This window comes from Oreochromis aureus, linkage group 14, assembly GCF_013358895.1.
Source record: "Oreochromis aureus strain Israel breed Guangdong linkage group 14, ZZ_aureus, whole genome shotgun sequence".
Lineage (NCBI taxonomy): Eukaryota > Metazoa > Chordata > Actinopteri > Cichliformes > Cichlidae > Oreochromis > Oreochromis aureus.
Window position 1 is genome coordinate 25,603,448 of NC_052955.1, and position 20,791 is coordinate 25,624,238.

General features: G+C 41.6%; 1 protein-coding gene across 6 annotated transcripts in view; it reads left to right on the forward strand.

Moving 5' to 3' along the window:
* gramd1bb (GRAM domain containing 1Bb) overlaps positions 1–20,791 on the forward strand; it is an 86,446-nt gene that overhangs the window by 39,428 nt on the left and 26,227 nt on the right. The window contains exon 1 of one of the 6 annotated variants that reach the window (XM_039597930.1): positions 744–772. The exons of 4 other annotated variants lie outside the window; for them this stretch is intronic. Coding sequence is in view for 1 of the 2 variants with exons in the window: in XM_039622917.1 (XP_039478851.1) it covers positions 10,460–10,482 (23 nt within the window). In the remaining variant the exon portion in view is untranslated. Of the gene's footprint in view, positions 1–743; positions 773–10,453; positions 10,483–20,791 lie in introns of those variants that run through there. One more of the 6 variants, XM_039622917.1, reaches the window with a different exon arrangement.

The window sequence follows — 20,791 nt, forward strand, 5'->3', positions numbered from 1 at the left end:
GACGCTGCTAATAAAGTTACACAATTACACAGTGAATTCACATTTATTATTATATTTGCAAGATACCACAGTTTTTGTCTTGGTCGTTTCATTTTATTTTGTTGTATTTATCCGCGACACCTTAAAGGCCGGTCCATGAAAATATTGTCTGACATTAAAATGTTCCGTGGGACAAAAAAGGTTGGGGACCGCTGCTGTAGATGAGATCGGAAGCATCTGTTATTGAGTAATTAACTGATTGATTGATTGTAATGGAAGCCAGAATTTCAGCTTTTTTGTAGGACATCGGATACTTATTTCACTCAATGACATGAAAATTAATGTCTAACTTTTATGTAATGGAGTTTTTCTTCTGACTGTTTGGTTGATGATCTGTCTCCATTAAAATGAAAAACCAGAAAAATTAGAAATTCAGCAGGAGATCAAATAATTATATGCCCCACTTTCCCTGAAGTTATTTTAAATTACCTAAATTGGATGTTTAGCAGCTGATATCAGGACATATTAAGTCCGTTAGGCCTTGAAATTTGAGTCCAAGTGCTCACAAGTAACCACAGTGAGATTGCTGAGAGTGAATTTCTTGGTCATTTTGAGACCAAGATCTGCTTTGTTACTAGTGAAAAGGTCATCTTCCCCACAACACATAAAAGGTTGCATTTAGTTCAACCATCCAGAGGATCATATTATAAATATTCTTCTCATTTACTCTTCTCTACCTTTACTGATAGGCCAAGCAAAAGAAGTGGAAGAAACTGATATGGAAACCTCAAAGGTAGGATGTATCTCAAAAGCATAAGACACACACAGCAGTGATATTGTGTGGCAGCTTGGGTGTGAGTCATGTCTTTAAGGATAAACAGTACTTTCTAGCACATCATGCAGTCCTTCATTCTCTAAATGTACTCGCCTATAATATCATGTTTTTAATAAAAAAATAATTTCTTGACATAAAGACCTGCAAGTTATTACCTCTGAAAATGCCATGCTCAGATCCACCAACAGAGGGCACTGTTTTGACATGTCTTAAATCCCAAGATGCATTTCTGCCTCCCATCAGCTTCTTATGGTCCTCAGATTTCACAGTGAGGAAGATCCAGGAGCAAAACTGCTGTTGCATCATTTAACGAGGCGAAGTCAGCATTGTCCTTTGCGGGAGCACAACCCAGTTATGTGAAACTGTGCTTGTTCTTGCATCCAGAATCTAACTACCCAAAAGCCTCGCTGAAAGGACATGGCTGTGGGCAAACTGGAAAGATTAAAAAAGAAGTTACTCGCCACTGATTATGCAATATCAGTTTATTAGTGAAGCGAGGTTTTACTCAGCCTGTCTATAATTGCGCAGGATCTTCTGTCTTATTTCCTAGTGTTTTGGGAGTCACTCACTCAGGACTAAATCTCAGAATATCTTTGTTTCAGTTCTGCTTCTTGATTAACTTTCTCTCGAGAGTCCTTTCCTGGCACCGCTGTATCCCATTCTTATCCAGTTTATAATAAAATTTCACGATTGCTTAAAGCATTTACATCAGAATCAATTCCCTGCACATGATTATTAGCAGCAGCAGATTATGTTGTCAGTAACACCGTACTTTATTTGTTTCTGATTTGTATGAAAGTTAGCCGGAGCATTTGCAAAGAAATTCCTCATAACATTAAGTCATTAGAGGACTTTGTCCCTCTCCCTCTAATTTGACCTTATTGATGTAATCCACTGTTTCCAGTTTTCACCCACAAAATAGGCTTGTTGCGTAAATAAAAGAAAGATGAAAAAAGAAGAGAGAGGAGTGCATCAATGCAAAACAGAGACCTTGTTGTTGCTTTGTCACCATGAGTGACACAGATCAGTTGTGTGGCTCAAAATAGCTCAAACGTAGTTGTTGAATGCCTTGTTGACGACAGTGGCATAGCAACGAGTAGTACGCAGCGTGTGTGTGTGTGTGTGTGTGTGTGTGTGTGTGTGTGTTTGTGCTCAGGTGGGCCTTAGCATTTTGTTTCACGGACTACATCTGCGTGTCTATGTGAAGAAAGCACCCAAGGTCCACATGTGGCCCTGAAGCAGCAGTTTGGGCTGCTTCTGATGGTAGCAGGGTCGTCTCTGTGGCAACAGCCCTGACTGACTAGAAGTGAGGGTTGTCGGGGAGGGGTCAGTCAATATCTCTCCACCCAATACCTTATCTCGCCACTGCTCTATAGCCAGAGTCCTTTCATATAAAAATAGCATCCCTCGCTCAGCCTTCAAGCTTTTGCTTCAGATCGGACGAGTGTTTGCACGTCATTGGCACTTAAATACCACCGATAAACGCGCTAATGTAGACCGAACGCCATCATAGGGTGTACACTAGACTTCAAGTTAAACCTAAACAGATTTATTTCAGGTTGCTAAAAGGACATGAGCAAGAGCTCGAGGACACAGATGGGTTATTCTTTCACTCATTGGGGCCTCTGAGTGTTTCCAATGTTGAATAAGCTCTCTGACAAAACCTCATGTGATTGTGCTGGCGTCCACACCACCGCATTTCTCACTTCTTAAAGACAAGGTCATGTGGACCCATTTCATACACAGACACAAAGAAAGATGTTGGTGACAGTGAGAAGATTTTTGATTCATGCCAAAACAAATCAAGTACTGATAATAAAAAAAGGAACCGAGACTAATCAGTGTTCAGACAATTTGAGCTACTTTAATCTTGGGTATATATAATGAAACATTACTTTCCAGTAAATGGAAAACACGGCTTCCCTAGACGACTCTTTGACATTTCCGTCCTTAGACAAAAGTGTCAGCAATGCAGTGTTACAGCAGCAGCTAAAATCTATACCGTACACTACTGGGTGTGGACTAGATCTGGAGAGATCAGCGAAACCTGATCTGTGTCATGACATCATTTTTCTGAATGGCGCATCTGTGTATTTGAGGAGCTCAGGGTCATGGAAGTGATGAGTCACTGATGTGGTGCATAACCATTTAGAGAGTAGACATTACACTTTTCTTTTCTGACATATCATGATTAGTGAATTGTTAGAACCTCAAGGAGTCACGATTCATGAAGTCAAACGTTTCAGACCGCTCATGCAATTTATTCCTTAAAAGGTCAATGCACTTCATTAAAAGCCTCTTAAAAGTTGCCAGGTAGCTGCATTTCAGCCAAAAGAAGAGTGTGTTAATATCATGTGTTAGCATAAGTTTCCAAGCTAAAATGCTTTTTCTGCTCCATCCATTAGTCAGCTATACCAAATTTAGGTTGGAGGCACTTCTCTGTTCTCAAATACATATAGAGATGCATAAGAGAGAGTTTTTTTTTTTAATAAACTACACAAGAAAAAAGAAAATGTAAGTCAGGAGTTTGAATATCAGTATGTCATACGTTATATGAGTGAGGCTGCCAATAAATGAAGGAGCATTGAGGTTTATCATAAGCATCTTCTTAAACTACTCAGGATGGGAGGCGAGCAGCGCTCACACAGTGGCTGCTAAAATCATTTCAAGCATCATTAGCAGCTTACAGCAGGAAGGAGATTGAAGACCAAGTACAGTAGTTTAGTTAGTAGTAAATATATTACATAAATATATTACAAGGTGTCAGTTTGCAATTTGAAAATGTTTGAAACACACTCAGTAATGACCTGAGGAAATATGTAATTTTTACTGATGGGAATGACTGAGTGACACCATCAGATGTCCTCCATTCACACTGTTAGTGGGAGTGGAGCTTCCATCGATCAATTTTATGAAAAGTTAATCAAGAAGTACAATGGGCCTCATTTACGAACTGTGCATGTGCACAGATCTGTGCACAGATCATGCTTAAAGGTTTTTCGCACACAAATCAATGATTTATCAATGTTTTTTTCAGACCAAAATTTGTTTATATTTTCCCCAAAAAATATCCCTCTGACCAGTGAAGGCCTGGCAGGCTTAAGACATGTAAAGTATTAAGTGTTCAACAGGAATGCTACTACTAGTATTTTCTTCTTATTGTTGTTGTTGTTGCCTTTTGGTCATTTTTTCAATGCTGCCTAAAAGACCATAAGCCACAAAGTGTTTAGAATTGCAACTAAATAAAGCAACAACAAAAAAAGACACTGAATATCTGAAAACTAAACACTAAAGGAAACGTGTAGGCTTTTATCTTTTAATTTAAATCTATTCCAGTATTCCTTATCTGATCTCACCCAATGTTAAATTGTCTTAATTTGATCACTTACAGTCTTACAGTCTAATTTTTTTGGCGCTATCCCAGGGAAGCTGGAGAAACTGGATTTTCTTTTTCCCCTGTTACAGTGAGTTTCTCATATCCAGCTGACAGATCACTCTTTTGTCCTCCACCTTTTCTTATTTTATTTGTAGTCTGTTAGTCTTTTCTTACCTTTCTTTTTCTCGCTTTTTTTTTACTACCAGAGTATCTGTTTAATTTTAAAAGATACTCAGACCCTCTGTTATTGTAGCCTGAGCCATGCTTTTTCATTTGTTTGTTTTATTTGTTTTGTTTTTTGTTTTTCATGACTCCCATGGAACCACTTTTGTAACCTTTGTCTTTTCTGACTTCCTCTTTGGACATAATAGTTTTAGTTCTGCCAGTCTGCTTCACATATATGTAGCTTGCACAACACTGTTGGTTCAAAATGAATCTGATGTACTAACATGTGCACAGTTGTAAGAACAAAATAGGCTGGGTGTGCACGTGTAAGAAACCTGACGGTAATTTTGCATGCACACTTTTTTGTGCAGGGTAGGAATGTTTCCTTGCACATATTTGTAAATGAAGGCCAATATCTCAAAACCACGATTAAGCTCGACCGGAGCTAAAAAAAATTGGACTAGTCCACCCATATTATTTAAAAGCTGTTAGCTTACAAACTAGGTTATTTCCACATGTTTTGGGCTATTTATCAAATATTCAAACTGGTGTTATTTTTCACTCTGTTTTGCTGAAAAACAGTGAAATGATTTGAAATGAAATTATGGATAAAATCCAGATTTAGATCGTAAAAGAAAAAGACCTACAACTCTACCAGACTCCAGCTACCATGTTACTGTTTATAGTGTGTTGTCTACTCAATCCTCAAGCCTACGCCCACGTTGTTGTTTAGGTTAATCCCAAAATCCCGTTCTCCTCCTTTTCTCTTCTTTGTTTAGTAATTATGGATGTGTGCGTTGCAGGTTTGCTTTAAAAGAAACATCGACCCATTTCCACCTTGCTTGTTTCAGCAGAAACAGGAAGTGGAAGGCTGTGTTTTTAAAGAGTGCTTTAATGTCAGCACGTGCAGTACTTTGTTCTTTTATTCATGGCACACGTGCCAAGCAGGCAGAAGGCCATCTGTACTTCACTTTATCACTTTGTGGGTCAACCTGATATTGAACGTGATGACTGTCCCTTTGCAGTGTTGCTTGATTCTTGCCATTAAACATAATGTGTATTTTACCATCGGATCAGTCTGGTTTTCCTTACACTACTTTTATTTTTATGTCAGTGTTGGCCGTCTGCATATTGTCTCTTCTGTCCTCGGTGCGATGCCTGCTGCTTGTGTGTTTTCAACAGAATATTAAATTTCACTAAGCCATCCTGAGCTGATGTTTGTTGTGTGCTGTTGTCCAATGTTTGCATCTGTTCAGACTTATTCTTACTGTGAGACGTTGCCCGTGTCCCTGGCTTATCTGCTGCTTCTGTTAGTCGTGCACATCAGCTTGTATCGCTGTGTCATCATCTCATCTCAGCATCGCTCATATGACTTTTAAGGGTTTTATTCATTCCTCTTCATGTTATAATCATGACCGTTTAGTAATGTTTGAGTTCACATGCTGATTTTGATATTTTTCACTGGTTTGGTTTTCATCTTATTCCAGATCTAATGTTTTCACTGTTTCTCTTCTTTTTTTTTCTTTCAAACAACAAACTACAAAGAAATCCTATTGTTGATGTGTACCCACGTGCAATGTATGCCTGTGTTTGCGGGCTGTAAAAGTGTGCTCTCTCTCCCCACGCTGTGACCTTGAGAACTCGGATTATCCAACATGGTCAGTTAATCGATAAACAAAACTGTCAGCTGGTCACATGACCACCAATTCCCCCCTCTGTGGTCACAGAGTAAAGATGAACGTGGGAGGGTCATCCATATTGACAGAAACCAGTGCGAGAGTAATCCATTCTCAGCTTCAGAGTAAGAAATGCCCTGTGGGCAGAATGAGTGAGTCACACTCACCACACCATCCAATCCCACAAGGCAGTGTAGAGGGATTAATGCAGATTATCTGCCAATGCTATTCTTAGATATAAATGAAAAATCTCTGGACCAGATTATGGTTCAAGGAATGCTAAAAAAGAAGCTGAGAAATCACATGACCAGTGTTTTGCAGACTTACAAGGAACTACTATCCGTAACGCCTATTCAATAAAATACTGTATTAGTGTAAATAAACACAAAATTGCATGTCTCTGGGTGAAAAAAGGAAATATCGAACATATTATTTATTTAACATTTAAAGTTTATTTTAGAATTTATCCTGACAATAAGTCATTTTTCCTTATCCCAGATTGAATACTTTTTTAATAACACTTTATCTGAACATAACAAATATTTTTCTGCAGAAAACTCAGCTACTCAGTGACCAGCAGGTGGCATCGGTGAGAGTCAAACAGTCAGTGACTGTTTGACTCTTCACCAGAGGAGCTGTCCTTTCAGCACCCCGTGTCTCCTGTGTCTGAGCTCAAGCCCTGTCAAGATTCAAACTACAGATACACACGAAGAAACCTGCGATACAGAAAAATCAATGAAGTTTACAAAGGCAACAGAACTAGTAAAATGTCACAGAGACCCATCTGGTGATAGTGACAGAAATTAACAATGCATGCTCCGTGTTGCAGCAGTTTTACAATAGCTGGGTGGTCATGTTCTGCTTTCATTAAAGACTGAAAGCCTTGGCAGGTGACATCTCACTCCCTAATCTGTGAAAGACTCCCTGGAATTTTCCAGAAATCATGACCGCCACTAATCTTACATGGAACATATTCACATCATTATTTTTTAAATTATTTTTATTTATTTATTTATTTAGTTCCCTGGTGTTTTTTTTAGCAATCTAAAATAAGGTGGGCACCATATGGCCGCTGTGTGAGATGAGTCTTTTTATTTGAATGAAGTTCAAGCTCTCACAGCTTCAGCCTGGGAGAGCGATTAGAGTGCTCTCACCTCACTTCCTTCCCTCCTTTCCTTTCCTCACTTCTTGCCCCTTTCTCCACAGTCCTATTGCATTCACATTAGCTGCGAATGCTGGCTAACAATAGAGAAAGAGGCTGTCCATCTGTCTGCTCTTGCCCACTCCTGGTGAAGAGATGAAAGTTGCACTCACTGAGCGTTGTCACTGTGAGAGTTTTTCATGATAAAAGTAATCACAGTGGGGTCTGGGGGGCTTTTGAGAGTGAGCAGCTGCTATCTATTCCCTCTTTTAGTCATGGAGCACACTTTGCAATCCTCCGAGATAAGACATGCTCAAAGATGAATTTATGCTGCTGATATATTATAGACATTAGAAATTATTTGCCAGATTACTGTAAAATAATGTATAGCAGCTCAGAATCATTCACAAAACCACAAAAAATATAGATTTTCAAAAATCTTGCATTACGTTATTCAGCACTTCTTAATGTGTGCATTAGCAACCACATACACCCACAGTAACCCACCAGTTAGCAAGCTCCATCGGTGTATGGGTGCATGATGTAGACATAGATACCTGCTAAGTAATGCTAAGTAACGTGTAAAATATTAGAAGCGGTGAAGGTTAACTGATTTAAACCTATTTTTGATCAATATGTGTTCCCAAATACTCGATATAGAGATATAAGTTCTAGGCTCACATTTGAGTAGATTATGATGCTGTTCCCTCTCTCCTACATATAACTTCTGATTTGTTACAGTTCAGAGCATGATTGCATTGCCATAAATAGATGGGTTGTTATACATCCGCTGCCATGCCTCATACTTTAATCAGAAGTCTCTGTGGCATTAATGTAACACAAGCAGCATTATAGCAACACAGGAGTTTTCTATGTGTGTAGTGAGGTGCTGGCTTAGAACTGTCTTTAACTTTGGCCTACTGTCTGTGACTGGAGCATATTAATGTTATTCCCAGACTGAAGTACTCAAGTTTATCTGTATTATCTGCGTGCTATTATTTTATTTATTGGTCAGGCATGTGGTCACTCACGTGGCAACATCTACATTTTAGAAATCAAAGTGAGTGATTGAAGGTCAGTGGCTCAGGCTGAGTTCAATAATAACTTATTATAACTGTATACTGTGCTTTAATAAAACTGCTTACACAGTGTTTAACCATAGGTTGTGATAATAAAACAAATGTATTCAAACAACAACAGAAAAAGACATCTCTCAATCCAAAACAAACATGTTTTAGTAAAATAAGAGGTCTACATTCGAATCAGAATCAGAATGCTTTATTAATAATTGAGGAAATTAGTAGAATTGTTATTCTAGATCTTTAGAGCATGTGTGTGTTGCATCTGTTATGGTATTAGTCACCCCTAATGAGGTGTAATTCGTGTGCAGTGCTTTAAGGAGATTAAACAGGAAGAATGAGCTGCACCTTCACCCAGCATCGGTGCTAAAGTCAGTCATAGTTTTTGATGACAGCTTCTGTTAAAGTGAATGATCAGCTGCTCTCTTGACCCCCTGTGGCCTCAAGTGATCAAGGGAAGAGATTAGGCAGCTACTTTTGTGTTCAGTGGACCGCAAAGCTTGAAAGCGTGAAATACTCAGCCATTCGTTTATGTGTCTTTTTTTTATATTAGTGGCCTTTGCTATATTTTACAGGCATTCAGTGGTTGCAAGGCACAGACTGTAGTTCAAAGATGAGAGAGACAGATTTGTCACTCAACATTTCTGGATATTTTCTTCAGGAAGTTGAGTTATCATTTATAGATCATCAACCTGCTGCTCACTGATATAGTTGAAGATTAAAACTATTGAGCTCAGTGTTATGATGTTCATGTGCTAAGCCTAACAGGGCTGTAATAGTAACATATGATTCTGAAGGGGACCAATCGCCCTTTTTCTCAAATATCCTCAAAATATCCCCCACCATATGTTGGTGATTTAATTAAAAGTTTTTGCTGTTACTACTACCACGCACCAGTGCCTGAAAAATAATGAGCAAATTGAATCATTGTAATAATCATAAATTCCCATAACTAAAATATACTCTAGTTTTTTGAGTGGTTTGTTGCTTTAGCTTAGCAGAAGCTGCTGCTAAAAAAGCCACGTGGAGGTATAATAAATTCTCTCCAGTGTATTAAAAAAAAAATACAAATACAAATACAAATCTTTTGGAAAACTAGAATAACAACATACTACACTCACTGGCTAGGTTGGATAGTTCCCATTATTTGTTGATTGGACAGTTATTGCTGACAGACTTATGAACCCAGCACCCAGAACTATCCCCCCACTAATTAGGGCAGTTTGATTTAAAGTCAAGTTACTGCAGTTATAAAACACTTATTAGCCAACTAAGCAAACTGAGTCACCATGAAGGCCATCTGATTCATCATGTGTGCAGGCCACATAGATATAAACACAAGTACCCCACTACACTCAATGCATTAAGAGATTAACAAGGTTAGCCGCTGACACAGATCAGGGGTGGAGACGAGTACGAGAGGAAAGAATTGCAGCAGGTTCCCTGAAATAATGCTGTTCTCGTATGGTCGGAGTTGAGCACAGGGGTAAATGCAAAGAGGATGTTGTGGCAGGAGCCTACCACCCTGTTCTAGCCCTCTCTGCTGGGCTAGTTATGCTTATCTTGGAGAGAAATAGAGAAAGAGAGCCATCTAGGGAAAAGGACAGAGAGAACAGGAGGGGGGGGGAGGGAGGGTAGAGATCCTGCGCCTGCTCATAGCGAGCACAGCAAGTGCAGCTTTCATCTGCAGCGGAGGCTGAGGCAGAGAGAGTTAGTGAGCGAACAGAAGCTTGAAGCGACAGTGTGAGAGCCTGATTGAAAGCGGGCCGGGGCTTTAAAGAAAGGAGCAGCAACTAGCCATGTTGGCTTTTATTTGCAATCACTAGCCCTCGTGCTTCTGCTGCATGCTGCAGCTTGCTTTGCGAATGTTGCAGTGCAGGTCACCTCCTTCTCTTTTGGGAAAAATGAGGAACCCCAGGGAGGTGTGAATTTCTGGCACAAGTGCTCAGCACTGCGGCATCTTGATCCGAGCGAAGGAATGTAGCAGAGAGGTTGGAGAAAGCCGAGAGGATCATCCATCCAGACTTTGGTTCCCAACCATCCGTCAGCCTGTGCGTGTCTCTCTTCCCTTCTTCTCCCTGTGCATCTCTCCTGCTCTGTGTATGGGAGGTGAGGCATTGGCAGGCTGTCAGTCAGCATGCGGCGGTGTGAACGGGCAGCCCAGCGCCCACAACACGCTATGGATATCAGACACTCCTCGCTGTACTAATGAAAGGCTTCAAGCTCGCCTGGTAAGAAAAGGCAGAGAAATGTGGCAATCCGAATGTGTGTGTTTGAAATGTTACTGTTATTTCTTCCCCCAAATAGCCGTGAGGCTGTCATGAATGCAAAGCACAACCCAGTCCAGCATCTAGATGTCTGGGGCTAATTTCTCCGTATTTTGTCCTCTGTGGCTGTAATGACATATGTCATCCTAAGATGACATTCTCTTAGTGTGGCTTGATGGATGTTTATTTAGCTGTGCTTATTAAATCGAGCACATATCCATCTGTCTAACACCTGTGTATTTCTACACGCTTATGTAAATCGCTAGAAACTGGCATGTAATGAGGGCTAGATCAGGACCAGTAAGCTGTGACCAGAGCGTGTGCATCCGGTGGGGCCAGTGTGGTGTAGCGTGCTTTTTCCGCTGTGACTATAGCGACCCTGCTCTGCTCCCCTCTGGCTGGCTCAGTGTGAAGGGAGCAGCTGAGGAGAGACACTCACGTGGCTGCCTGGAAAAGAGCAGGCACATGCTCCCTCGGTCTCTTCCCGGCTTTCGCTCTCGCCTTCCTCCCTGCCTGTTTTCCTGCTCCTTCCTTATCACAGATAGACACACAGATTCAGCACCAGCAAGTGATTCTACTCTCACTTTCTTTTCTAGCCTGTCTTGCTGCACTGTGCACTCCCTGTGCACTCTTCTATCGTCCGTCTTTTTATCCTCTCCTCCCCCTGTGTTTGTTTATGCTCCTCCTCCTCCTCTTGCTTGATATTTTTAGAGACGAATTACGGCACACTGCAGGAAGAAAAAAAACTGGAGGGGGAGCAGTTTCGGCAACGTGCGTCCCGCTTCCTTCCTTCCTTCCTTCTCACTTTCATGAGGACTTCTTCTCTTTCCTGCAGGACGTCTTCTTCTTTTTTCCTAATGTCTGTCTTTTATTATCTCTGTGTTTTCTTGCGTCTCTTCTCTTTTTCATCTCTTTTCTGCTCTCCTTATTTTTTTATACATTTCAAACATATCACATAAACCTCCATGTATTTCGAGATGCAGACAGCAGCTTTGAATTTTTCCTTTCAGGCCTCAATAAAACGAATCATATTGAGTGCACGTATGTTCGTATCAGCCAATGTGTCTTCCTGTTTGCATGCATACAGGACCTTTATCATTACATAGGGTAGAAACACTGTTAAACCTGGGTTTGTCCTCTGTTAATCTGTTTGCAGTATCCTGACAGCTTAGGTTACTTTACATTAAATGGCCCTCTGTTAAGAACACCATAGTTCAATACACTGAAGCAACGTGTTTGGCTGGCTAGCATGCATGCCTTGGTCTTATGGGGCAGAAATGCATGCACATGCTATTGATGTCTTTATGATCTGTTGCCTGTTTCACATTTATCACTGAGATTATCGAGCACTAAACTCACTACTGTCAGTATTTATGACACTATTCTCCATCCTTCAAGGAGCAATCTGCTTTGGAGGCAAAACAGTGCGACCTGCAGGTCATTCCATACCTCTATCACTTCATTTTGTTATTAAAGTTATAAATCAGAACTGACACTGGACATGCAGTGCTTATTAATCTCAGCTGGATGAGGACATATCTGCGCTCATCAATGTATTAGAGAAATCCAATGTGGGGTTTGTTGATTACTTACTAATCAGAAGACATGGAATAGGGATGAAGAAGAAGAGAGACAGGATACGTGTGCACATGTTTGTGTGTGTGAGAAAGGGAAGGGGGAAGGAGGGAGATTGCTCAGGATTTGGCGGTGTCCGCAGTGTATGGATGTTTGCTCTTGGTATGACATTTGGCCTGACTTAAATCTGCTCACAAACACACACATTTACTCGCACGCAGATGTGCACATACAGCCAACAGCAGCTGTAGCAACAAGGCACTGACAGCAGGCTAGAGCTGGAGCTTACTCACTGCACGTGGCACGAGCCAGTTGTTGCTGCAGGATAGTTGGACAGACAGTGAGTGTGCAGACTCGCATACAGAAACATGTGTGTTTTGCTTCACCCCAAACATGTCTAGTTAGTTGTTTGGCTCCTCTGTCTGTATAACGATATTACTGATCGTAGGTGGCGAATGCATGCCCTTCCCCTGCTTCGCGTCATGCTCAGACAGCAAGTGGAGCAAGTGGCATTGAGGAGTCGTTCCCCTCTGTGGCTGTAGAACAGAGCTCTGTCCCAACCTCAGCTATCTACATGTATGTGCTGTGTCCGTATACACTGTTGTCATACACAGAGTCAAAACAGCAGGGATATTTAGATACTCGCACCTAGCAAAGAATTTGCATAGATGCTTTAGATCCTCATGTGCATACATAGAATCCAAAGCCTCGGGCAGTTAATATCCAGTGCTGAGCTCTCTGGGCTATTTTAGGCTGACTTGAAAATTGTAGCTCCCAGGCCTCTGTACAGAGAACATTTAATTTAGTACAGTATATGCATGGTGTTAGAGAGAGAGAAGGAAAAGACTGTGCCTCTGTGTGAACTGCTGATTGTCCAGCTGGTCCTCGAGAACCATTAGAGGTGTCAGATGTGATCGTTAAACCCCCTGCATTGAAAACAAAACCATGAAATGTCAAGAGTCAAGGTTTTGTAAGGAATAGGTGCGGCGTCTTGGACCCAGCTGCAGCCTCAGAAATAGAGCACTGCACCAGCAGGCAAAGCCACAGTGGACTTCCAGGTTTACTACAGGGGGCTCCGCAGTGTAGAGAAACTGCAGAAGGCTTTCCCGTCCAGCCTCAGCTGATTATCTCCCTCTCTCTCTTTTGTCCCCCCCATCCCCCTGTTTACTTATTTTATTAGTGCATCCTTGCCACAAGCCATTTGTCATCACCGATTATACTCTGTACTGTTCCCCAGGCTGCATCCGATGCAGCAAGCTTTTTTTTGCGTCTGCATCGGATGCAGCGTGAGTGGATATGATTGACGAAGCCAGAATCATTGATTCACAAAGTCAATGAAAAACACAGAGATGGTTACATAACAGCACTTAGGGATATAGGAATAATGCTTACAATAGCAGTTCAGGGTTCAGGTTACCCAAGTAGGAAGACTAGGAAGTTTGGTTATATGTAAATAAATGGTAAGAAATAACATTTTAAAAGACTTTTTTTTATATATTTCTGCAACCTTAAAGGCTCCACAGTCAGTAGACTATGAATATTTCAGGAACCAGAAAACTTTGTGTGGCGACATATACTTTCCTCTTTCGCCATCAGCCTAAAAACAGTACCTTTACATATCTGTCTCTCACAAAGCCCCTCTAAACAAAGAGACTATATATTTTATTAGACTGGGTCATGAAAGTCTTCAGGGCACAAACAATGGTAGCTCAGTATATAGATGCATAATCCGCAGTAATGTGGAGATGATGCATATTTGTGTCTCTGACATGGGCAGAACTTTTGAGACCATGAAGGACTTGAAAGGTTTGGCATATATTAGAGAGATGAAACATCCAGAGCGACCAGTGAAGTAAAGTTAACATTGATACAATGGAGATGCTGTATTTTACAGCATTACCTCAGTCAGGTGGAGTAGTTATTAATGTATGTGTCCATATGCACCAGGTTAAATTCAAACAGGTTTTAGGGAACTAGTGTGCACAGGGTTTTGTTTAATACTAACTGTTGTAAATAAGAACATATAGACCAGAAAAGGATGAAAATGTACACACAGAAGACGTTTGTCTAACAAATCTAGTTCTGACAGTATGAATTAACCTTTTAATTTTTTCCACGTAAAGATCACATTCAAGATCATATGATTACTGGGTGTTGGGAACTGTTGCTTGAAGAACTGGTATTCATTGATTATCATCTTTATTTCTGTAAAACCAATCAATTGCTCGTATCGGCTTAACTTTAGGATAGAAGTGCAGCATAACAGCATGAGAACACCAGGGTGTTCCTGTGTTTCTCACCAAAATATTTACATATTTCAAACATTAGTAGTAACACTACTTACTTATTTGACTTTCAAACTTTCAAACTTCACTTTGTTTCCCTCACCCTACCTCCTGCCCAGAGCTTTGTCACCCAGCCTGCTTCCGCCTGTGTATCCCTTGCAGATGGCAGTGGCTGTGCCACGTCCCACTGGGACAAAGTGTCCTACAGGGGCCTAATCCGGTTGCCACTTTCCCGTCCCTTCCTGTCCCTCTCTGACACCTTGAGTTCTCAAATTACCTCATCAAGCTGTGGTTTGGAATTTAATTTGGCATGTTTAATTATATCAGCGTTTAAAACAGCTTCCTGTACCCAGAGGTGACAGCTTCAATAAGAACCCAAAAATTGTTACAGGCCTGCCTATGTTAGGTTGTCTCACAGAGAGGATAATTAAGCATTTTAATTAAGCCTGGGACTAAAGTCATGCTTGTGGGAAAAGATTTAAATAGTTTTAGGAAAGGTAACCTATATAATGCCCCGCATGTTTTTTTTTACTGTGTGGACACACTGTACATTGATGCAGAAAGTGTTGTGTCAGTCTTTCAGTCTCCTTTATTTGGTAAAAAAAAAACCCAAAACAAATGGAAACACCGACCATCAGCTTGAACTCTTGGGATTTTTTGATTGCTAATTGCGTGTTTAAATACTTTATGCATCAGCACCCCCCCCCGACCCCCCCTTCTGACTCACAAACACACCACCCTCCAGCTCTCTCCTTCTCCCGCGACTTGGGAACATTTCAAGTAGCGGTGCACATGAATGGCTTGACAGGCTGCCATGGTAGCTGCACGGCCGACATAGTCAGGCTGACAGACATTTCCGACCCAGCGAGGCATCGTCACATTGGTGTCGTCATGACAACTCTGTAAACAGCACGCCTTCCTCTCAAAAAATCATAGGAGCCTCTAACATTTGTGGTGTGTTTTGCGTACATCATCAGCAAAATTAACTGCATGAAATCAAATGAATTGTTTTTTAAACCTGTCAATCATCACCGAGCAAAGGAGCAGCTACGTAAACACGGCTGTTCATTTCATACCATGTCTGTGACTGTGTGGTCAATTTGACCATCTGTGTATCCCCCGGGTTCAACAACAATGAGAACAGAGGTTCTCTAAGTAGGTCACTTGTTGGTGTGAGTCTGGGCGGGCTTATCACGGCACACAGTAGTCCAGCTCAGTGGACCAGCTCCCTTTGTTCCACAGCACAGCTCCGCTGAGCGCTCCCACAGAGGCAGCCAGCAATGCTGCAGCCCCAGGGTCAAGTCTTTCCAGCAGCACAGCTAAAGGTTCAGTTTGCTTCTTTTTACAGACACAGAGGTGATTGCTGACTGCATTAGCCTGCGTGTGTGAATGGATGTGAATGTGAATTCATTACCTTAAAACGTCTTTTCCTGGCATGTACATGTGACAGGTTTCTGCTATTGCAAGCTTATTATAGTCTCACAACAATGTGCAGTTAGAAGTCAATCATAGTAATAATTAATGAAGTAGTAAATATAAACAATAATATAATAATAATAATTAGAAACCAGTTGTACCTCATCAGGGGTTTCGTTCCAGTCCTATAGCCAAAACCTTTCAGGGCATCAATGATATTCATGATCTTTTTGATTTATAAGAAGGTGTAAATATAATTCAATAAGTTTATTTTAAAGGCTTACAAAGCTGGCATGTGACTGATTGTGTGACTTTATGTTCAGATTTTTTTCAGTTTATTTAAAATAATGTAATCCAGGTCATTCCTGTTCGCACTGTTGCCTCACACCAAGAAGGTCCTGAGTTCGATTCCACCACCTGGTTCGGTGGCCGGCTTCCTCCCTCAATTAGTGGGGTTAAGTTAATTGGTACGTGTTTTACTAATCCCAAATCACACCAGCATAAAAACAGTTCTGTTATGCACGTTTAAAAAGAAAAAAAGACAGTGTGGACACATCCAGATATTGATAGTATTTAATGCTAAGCAGAGGTAGGAAGCACCAACATTAGTTTAACATTGCTATAAAAACTAAATGCAACAAAAATAACAGAAACAGGCCTCAAAACTTCGAGCAGGTCGTGACGTTCAGGAAGCCTGCGACTAATAAGTGAGCTGAGATCCTGGAAGCATCAGACTTGGGTGAAGAGAGGGGACTGAGCCCTTCTACACATGAATACATGAAATAAACAGGAATGCTGCGGCACCCTGTAGCAAAATGGCCGTATGAAAATGGAAGTAGTGTGACTATGAGTCATCACTGTGAACAGTTTAGTGGGATTTAGGGATGGTTTATTTTGTTATTTACACATCCACTTCCCCTACTGTGCCATGTGAAATCCATAAGAGGCCAATCAGTTTTTGTGTGTTTGTGTGTTCTATTTTTTTACCGTTATGACTCAAACGTCCATGTGTAAAGTACTAAATTTGTAAAACTATGTACCTTTATATTCCGTAATTAGAGCTTGAGCATGCATTAATGAAACATCATTAAAGTATAATGTAACTGTCTGTAAAAATAATGTGTTTTCACTGCTTCGGGGGAAAGTACTGTAGGTTCATGTGAAGGTTAAATCAGCGATGCCTTTTATATTCAGGGGCATGTTTGATTATTGCTGCACTCTTTGCTTTAAAATGCAAAACAATCAGAGGTGAGATCAAGTTCAGGAAGCACTCTCCACTACAGCAGGAATGACTAATGACAGGCGTCGCTCACGTGTATTACAATGCAAAGTGAACTGCTTGTATATCTGCGTTAAAATGGATAGCAATGATACAGCTTTTTATTTTAATCTTTATTTATTCATTTGACCATGAGACAAAGTGGAAACACAGAATTCTTTAGGAGCTATGGAGTGACAGATCCACAGATGAATCGCAGGTTAATCCTAAATATTTGTTGGATACATGCAGGGAGCATCAGCAGCTATGATTTGGGTTACTTCTAGTATTAGAAAAAAACCCCACTATGGCTTTGTGTGTGTGTGTGTGTGGGTGTAAAACATGAAATGTGTTTACCACAGAGAAATGGGTGGCTCATTATGCGATTTTGAAGGAGCATCCAGTGTAAAGTGACCTGAATGCCGGTGATGTCAGCCCCTCCGATTCATGAAACACATGAATAATTGAGGAAGAAGTAGGCTCAGTGCACCGGCGCTGGGTAGAGGTGGAATGCAAAGTGAAAGCCATCTCTTTCCTCATTAGCTCTGTCTCTGTCTCTCACCCGCTCTCACTCTAGCCTGGCTCGCACATTCTCTTTCAGTCTCTTCTATCTATTGTCAGCCTGCAGCCCTGAAATTCTGTGAACCAGCAGCAGCGATCGCGAGAGGAAGAGCCTCACTTGGATACTGGGAGAGGCAATAAGCAGACAGATGATCCAATGGCTGAGAGAGCGGAGGAAGAAAAAGGGGGAACAGAAAAGTGCAGGTTGCTAAGAGAGAACGGGAGCTTATCAGTCCGTATCTGACAAAGGAGAGGCGAGCGCATGATAGAAGGAAAAAACGAGGTCTGATATCCTGGCTTCGGTGGCTTCTCTCCATCTGTTGGGAACAAAATATGTTCCCTTTAGCTTGCTCTGCTGCGTCTGCTTCCTCCTTCTTTACCTCTCATCCTCCTGGCATGCTCCGGAACTCGTCCACCCTCCTTCCCTTTATCCCTCTCCCCCCCACCCTTCATCCACCTCCTCTCTCCTTCTTCCTGTTCCTCATCCAAGGCTCCCGCTGCGTGATTGAAGCTGATTGAAAGGGGCTGAGCGCTGCGGAGTGGCTCCCTACATGGCTACAAGCAGGTTAGTTCTGGGAACAACTGCCTGCATACCTGCCTGCATTCAGACAGACTGACACGGAGCCGGCATAATGATGAGTTTCCCTGCTTAGATCAACACGTTCTATTTAGAAGGAAAATCCTAGGAGGATGAGAGCTGCACCTCAGACCACCAATGCGTCTTCTTTGGCAGGTGGTGTTCAGGGCAACGTAAGCTGGTTATTAGGAGATCAGAGCTGGCTGGGGAAGATCAGTGGCTGTAAGCCTGCTGAAGGAAATCACCCAGCCTGCTTCTTCCATTTTTTTTTCTCTGTCTCTCTGTCTCTCTCACTCTCACCATGTTTTTCTCCAGCTACCTTTTCTTTTGCACGGAGAGAGAAAAGAAGTGCAATGTGCAGTTTGTGGGATGATCCACTGGGTGAACAGCTCATCACTGGGAGCTGCCCACGAGGACATGGTGGTGTTTGAGTGTGTGACGGTGGCCAGCGAGGGCTGTCGCTGCCTTGAGGGCTGCTGTGAGGAGGTGCTGAGGGACCGTGTCTTTCATCAGGGGTATGGTGGATTCTGTGATGCATGCGTCTATGCCACTGTGTATATGCAGAAAAAAAAAGGATGGGTGGGGTAGAATGGTTTTGGTTATGTAATCTGTGCAGTTCACAGGCACATTTAGATACCAAAGTGGTTTACTCTGTGTTATTTTGTAGATTGTGTGTGCCATGTCGCTATTTTTATCAGTTCAGCAAGACAAAGCGAGCTGTGACGTGCCTCGTGCGATTAGTGGGCATACATACTGTGCGTCCACGCGCATGCCCATGTTTACTTCTGCTCCTGTGTGCTCAATGCGCGCATTCCTGGGAGCGCATGTGCAGTGGTTGCTAGCGAGCGTGGTGCTCCTCATGGTCCTTTCGGAGCAAGCAGAGCTGAAGGACCAATGCCAGATGGGTATTTTCCAGGGTCAGCAAAACTGTGAAAACAAGTGGGGCCCATGGAAAGGCCCGGAACTCTGCTCTATTGTGAAGTTGAGCGTTTGGACAGCTTGAGCCGGTCGGATTTAGGGCTTTAGAGCTTATTTAAAGAAAAGACTGTAACAAAGTGGTGCAAACAGCGAGCTTGTTTCTCTTTCGTTTCTTTTCTTTCTTCTTTCACTATGAACGTAAGAACTTGACCTATTGTGAATGGCTGGCACATCAAGATCCTGTGTGATTAACACCTTGAAGTCAGTTAGGTTTTTTTTTTTTATGTAACTAGGCAAAACTTTAAAACTGGTCAACAAAAATCTTGTTACTCATCTTGTTGTATCATCAAGTCTTAGTTCGACTCAGTCCGAGCTACTGCTCAGAACCAACAAAAGCACAGGAATAAGTCATCCTAGTCTCCATTTACTTCATGTACATTGCATTAAAAAATATTTTTGGCTGCGTGTTTTGGGTTCACAGCAACAGCTTGCAGTTGCAGTTGTCACTCTGTGAATCATCTTCAGATCTCTTATCTGCTTAATGAAATAAAGAAATAGCCCCATAGCTGTCCACAAAATAGGTTTTGAGTTTTTCACTTACATTTAAACCTCTGAAGAAAGAGTCTGAGCATTAAAAAAGTCTGCAATTATTCAACAGTTAATGTAACAGTTTGCAAGGTCTCTTGAATTAAAGCCGAGCCTCTGCACTTCCCTTGGATCTCAGTTCATTTCAACTCCATTTGCTGGGATACAGAGGCGAAACCCAAACATTTCTGAAGCCAAGTTGTGTTTGTACCTTCAAGTTTTGTCAGATGCAATGTGAATAATCAATGTTTAAATGACAGCTGTTTGTTTGAAGACAAACACTCGCTTAATCACGAAGTGTGCAATGACGGTGCCCCGATGGGTTGTGAGGTATTGTCTGTCACGTGCGGTATTGTCTGTCACATCACCATCCTGCTGTATTTTCGGCTCAGACGGCTTCTCTGACTGCAGAGCTTGAGTATATTTAGCCACACACATTGAATATTTAAACCATCCTGTCCACTGTTGCTATAGCGATCTTCATTCAAAGTAGAGCTGCGTTTGAGCTTTGTAGTGGGCAATGCTCCAAGTGATATGTTTTTGGTTTTTTTAAACTGATAAATAGCTTGAAGTTCTCTCTGTGTGTATACTGTATATATGTCACTGAATATAAGTGTACACAGCAGCCTTCAGGCCACTTTATCATTACCACCCTGTGACCCAGTAGGGACTCTTGCCCTATTTTAGCTCCAATACAACCAGTAGTGCATATAGGTTTGCACAGTTTGTCATGTCTGTTACATATGGCATTTTCATATGACTTGATAACTGTAAGAGCCTTGTCTATTAATCTACTGCCGAACTCTGTGTTTGACATTAATCACATCTCCCCACATATTAGCGTCCAGAGATAATGCTGTGACAGGTCCTCGCTTTGTGTCTCAGTGTTGTGTTTCATGAGGGAGTTAAGAACAAAGCAGTTGCGACTGATGCTTTTGTCCACTCTTCTCCAGGCTAGCGTAGGCCGCATGCTCACTCTGTCCACACTTAGCTCGCTGGTTCAAAGAGCAAACTCTTGTGTGAATGACCGATTGGGTTTAGTCATTCATATGCTGATGACGGATTCAGTGTTTCCATTGTTTACTGCCGTGTATCTGG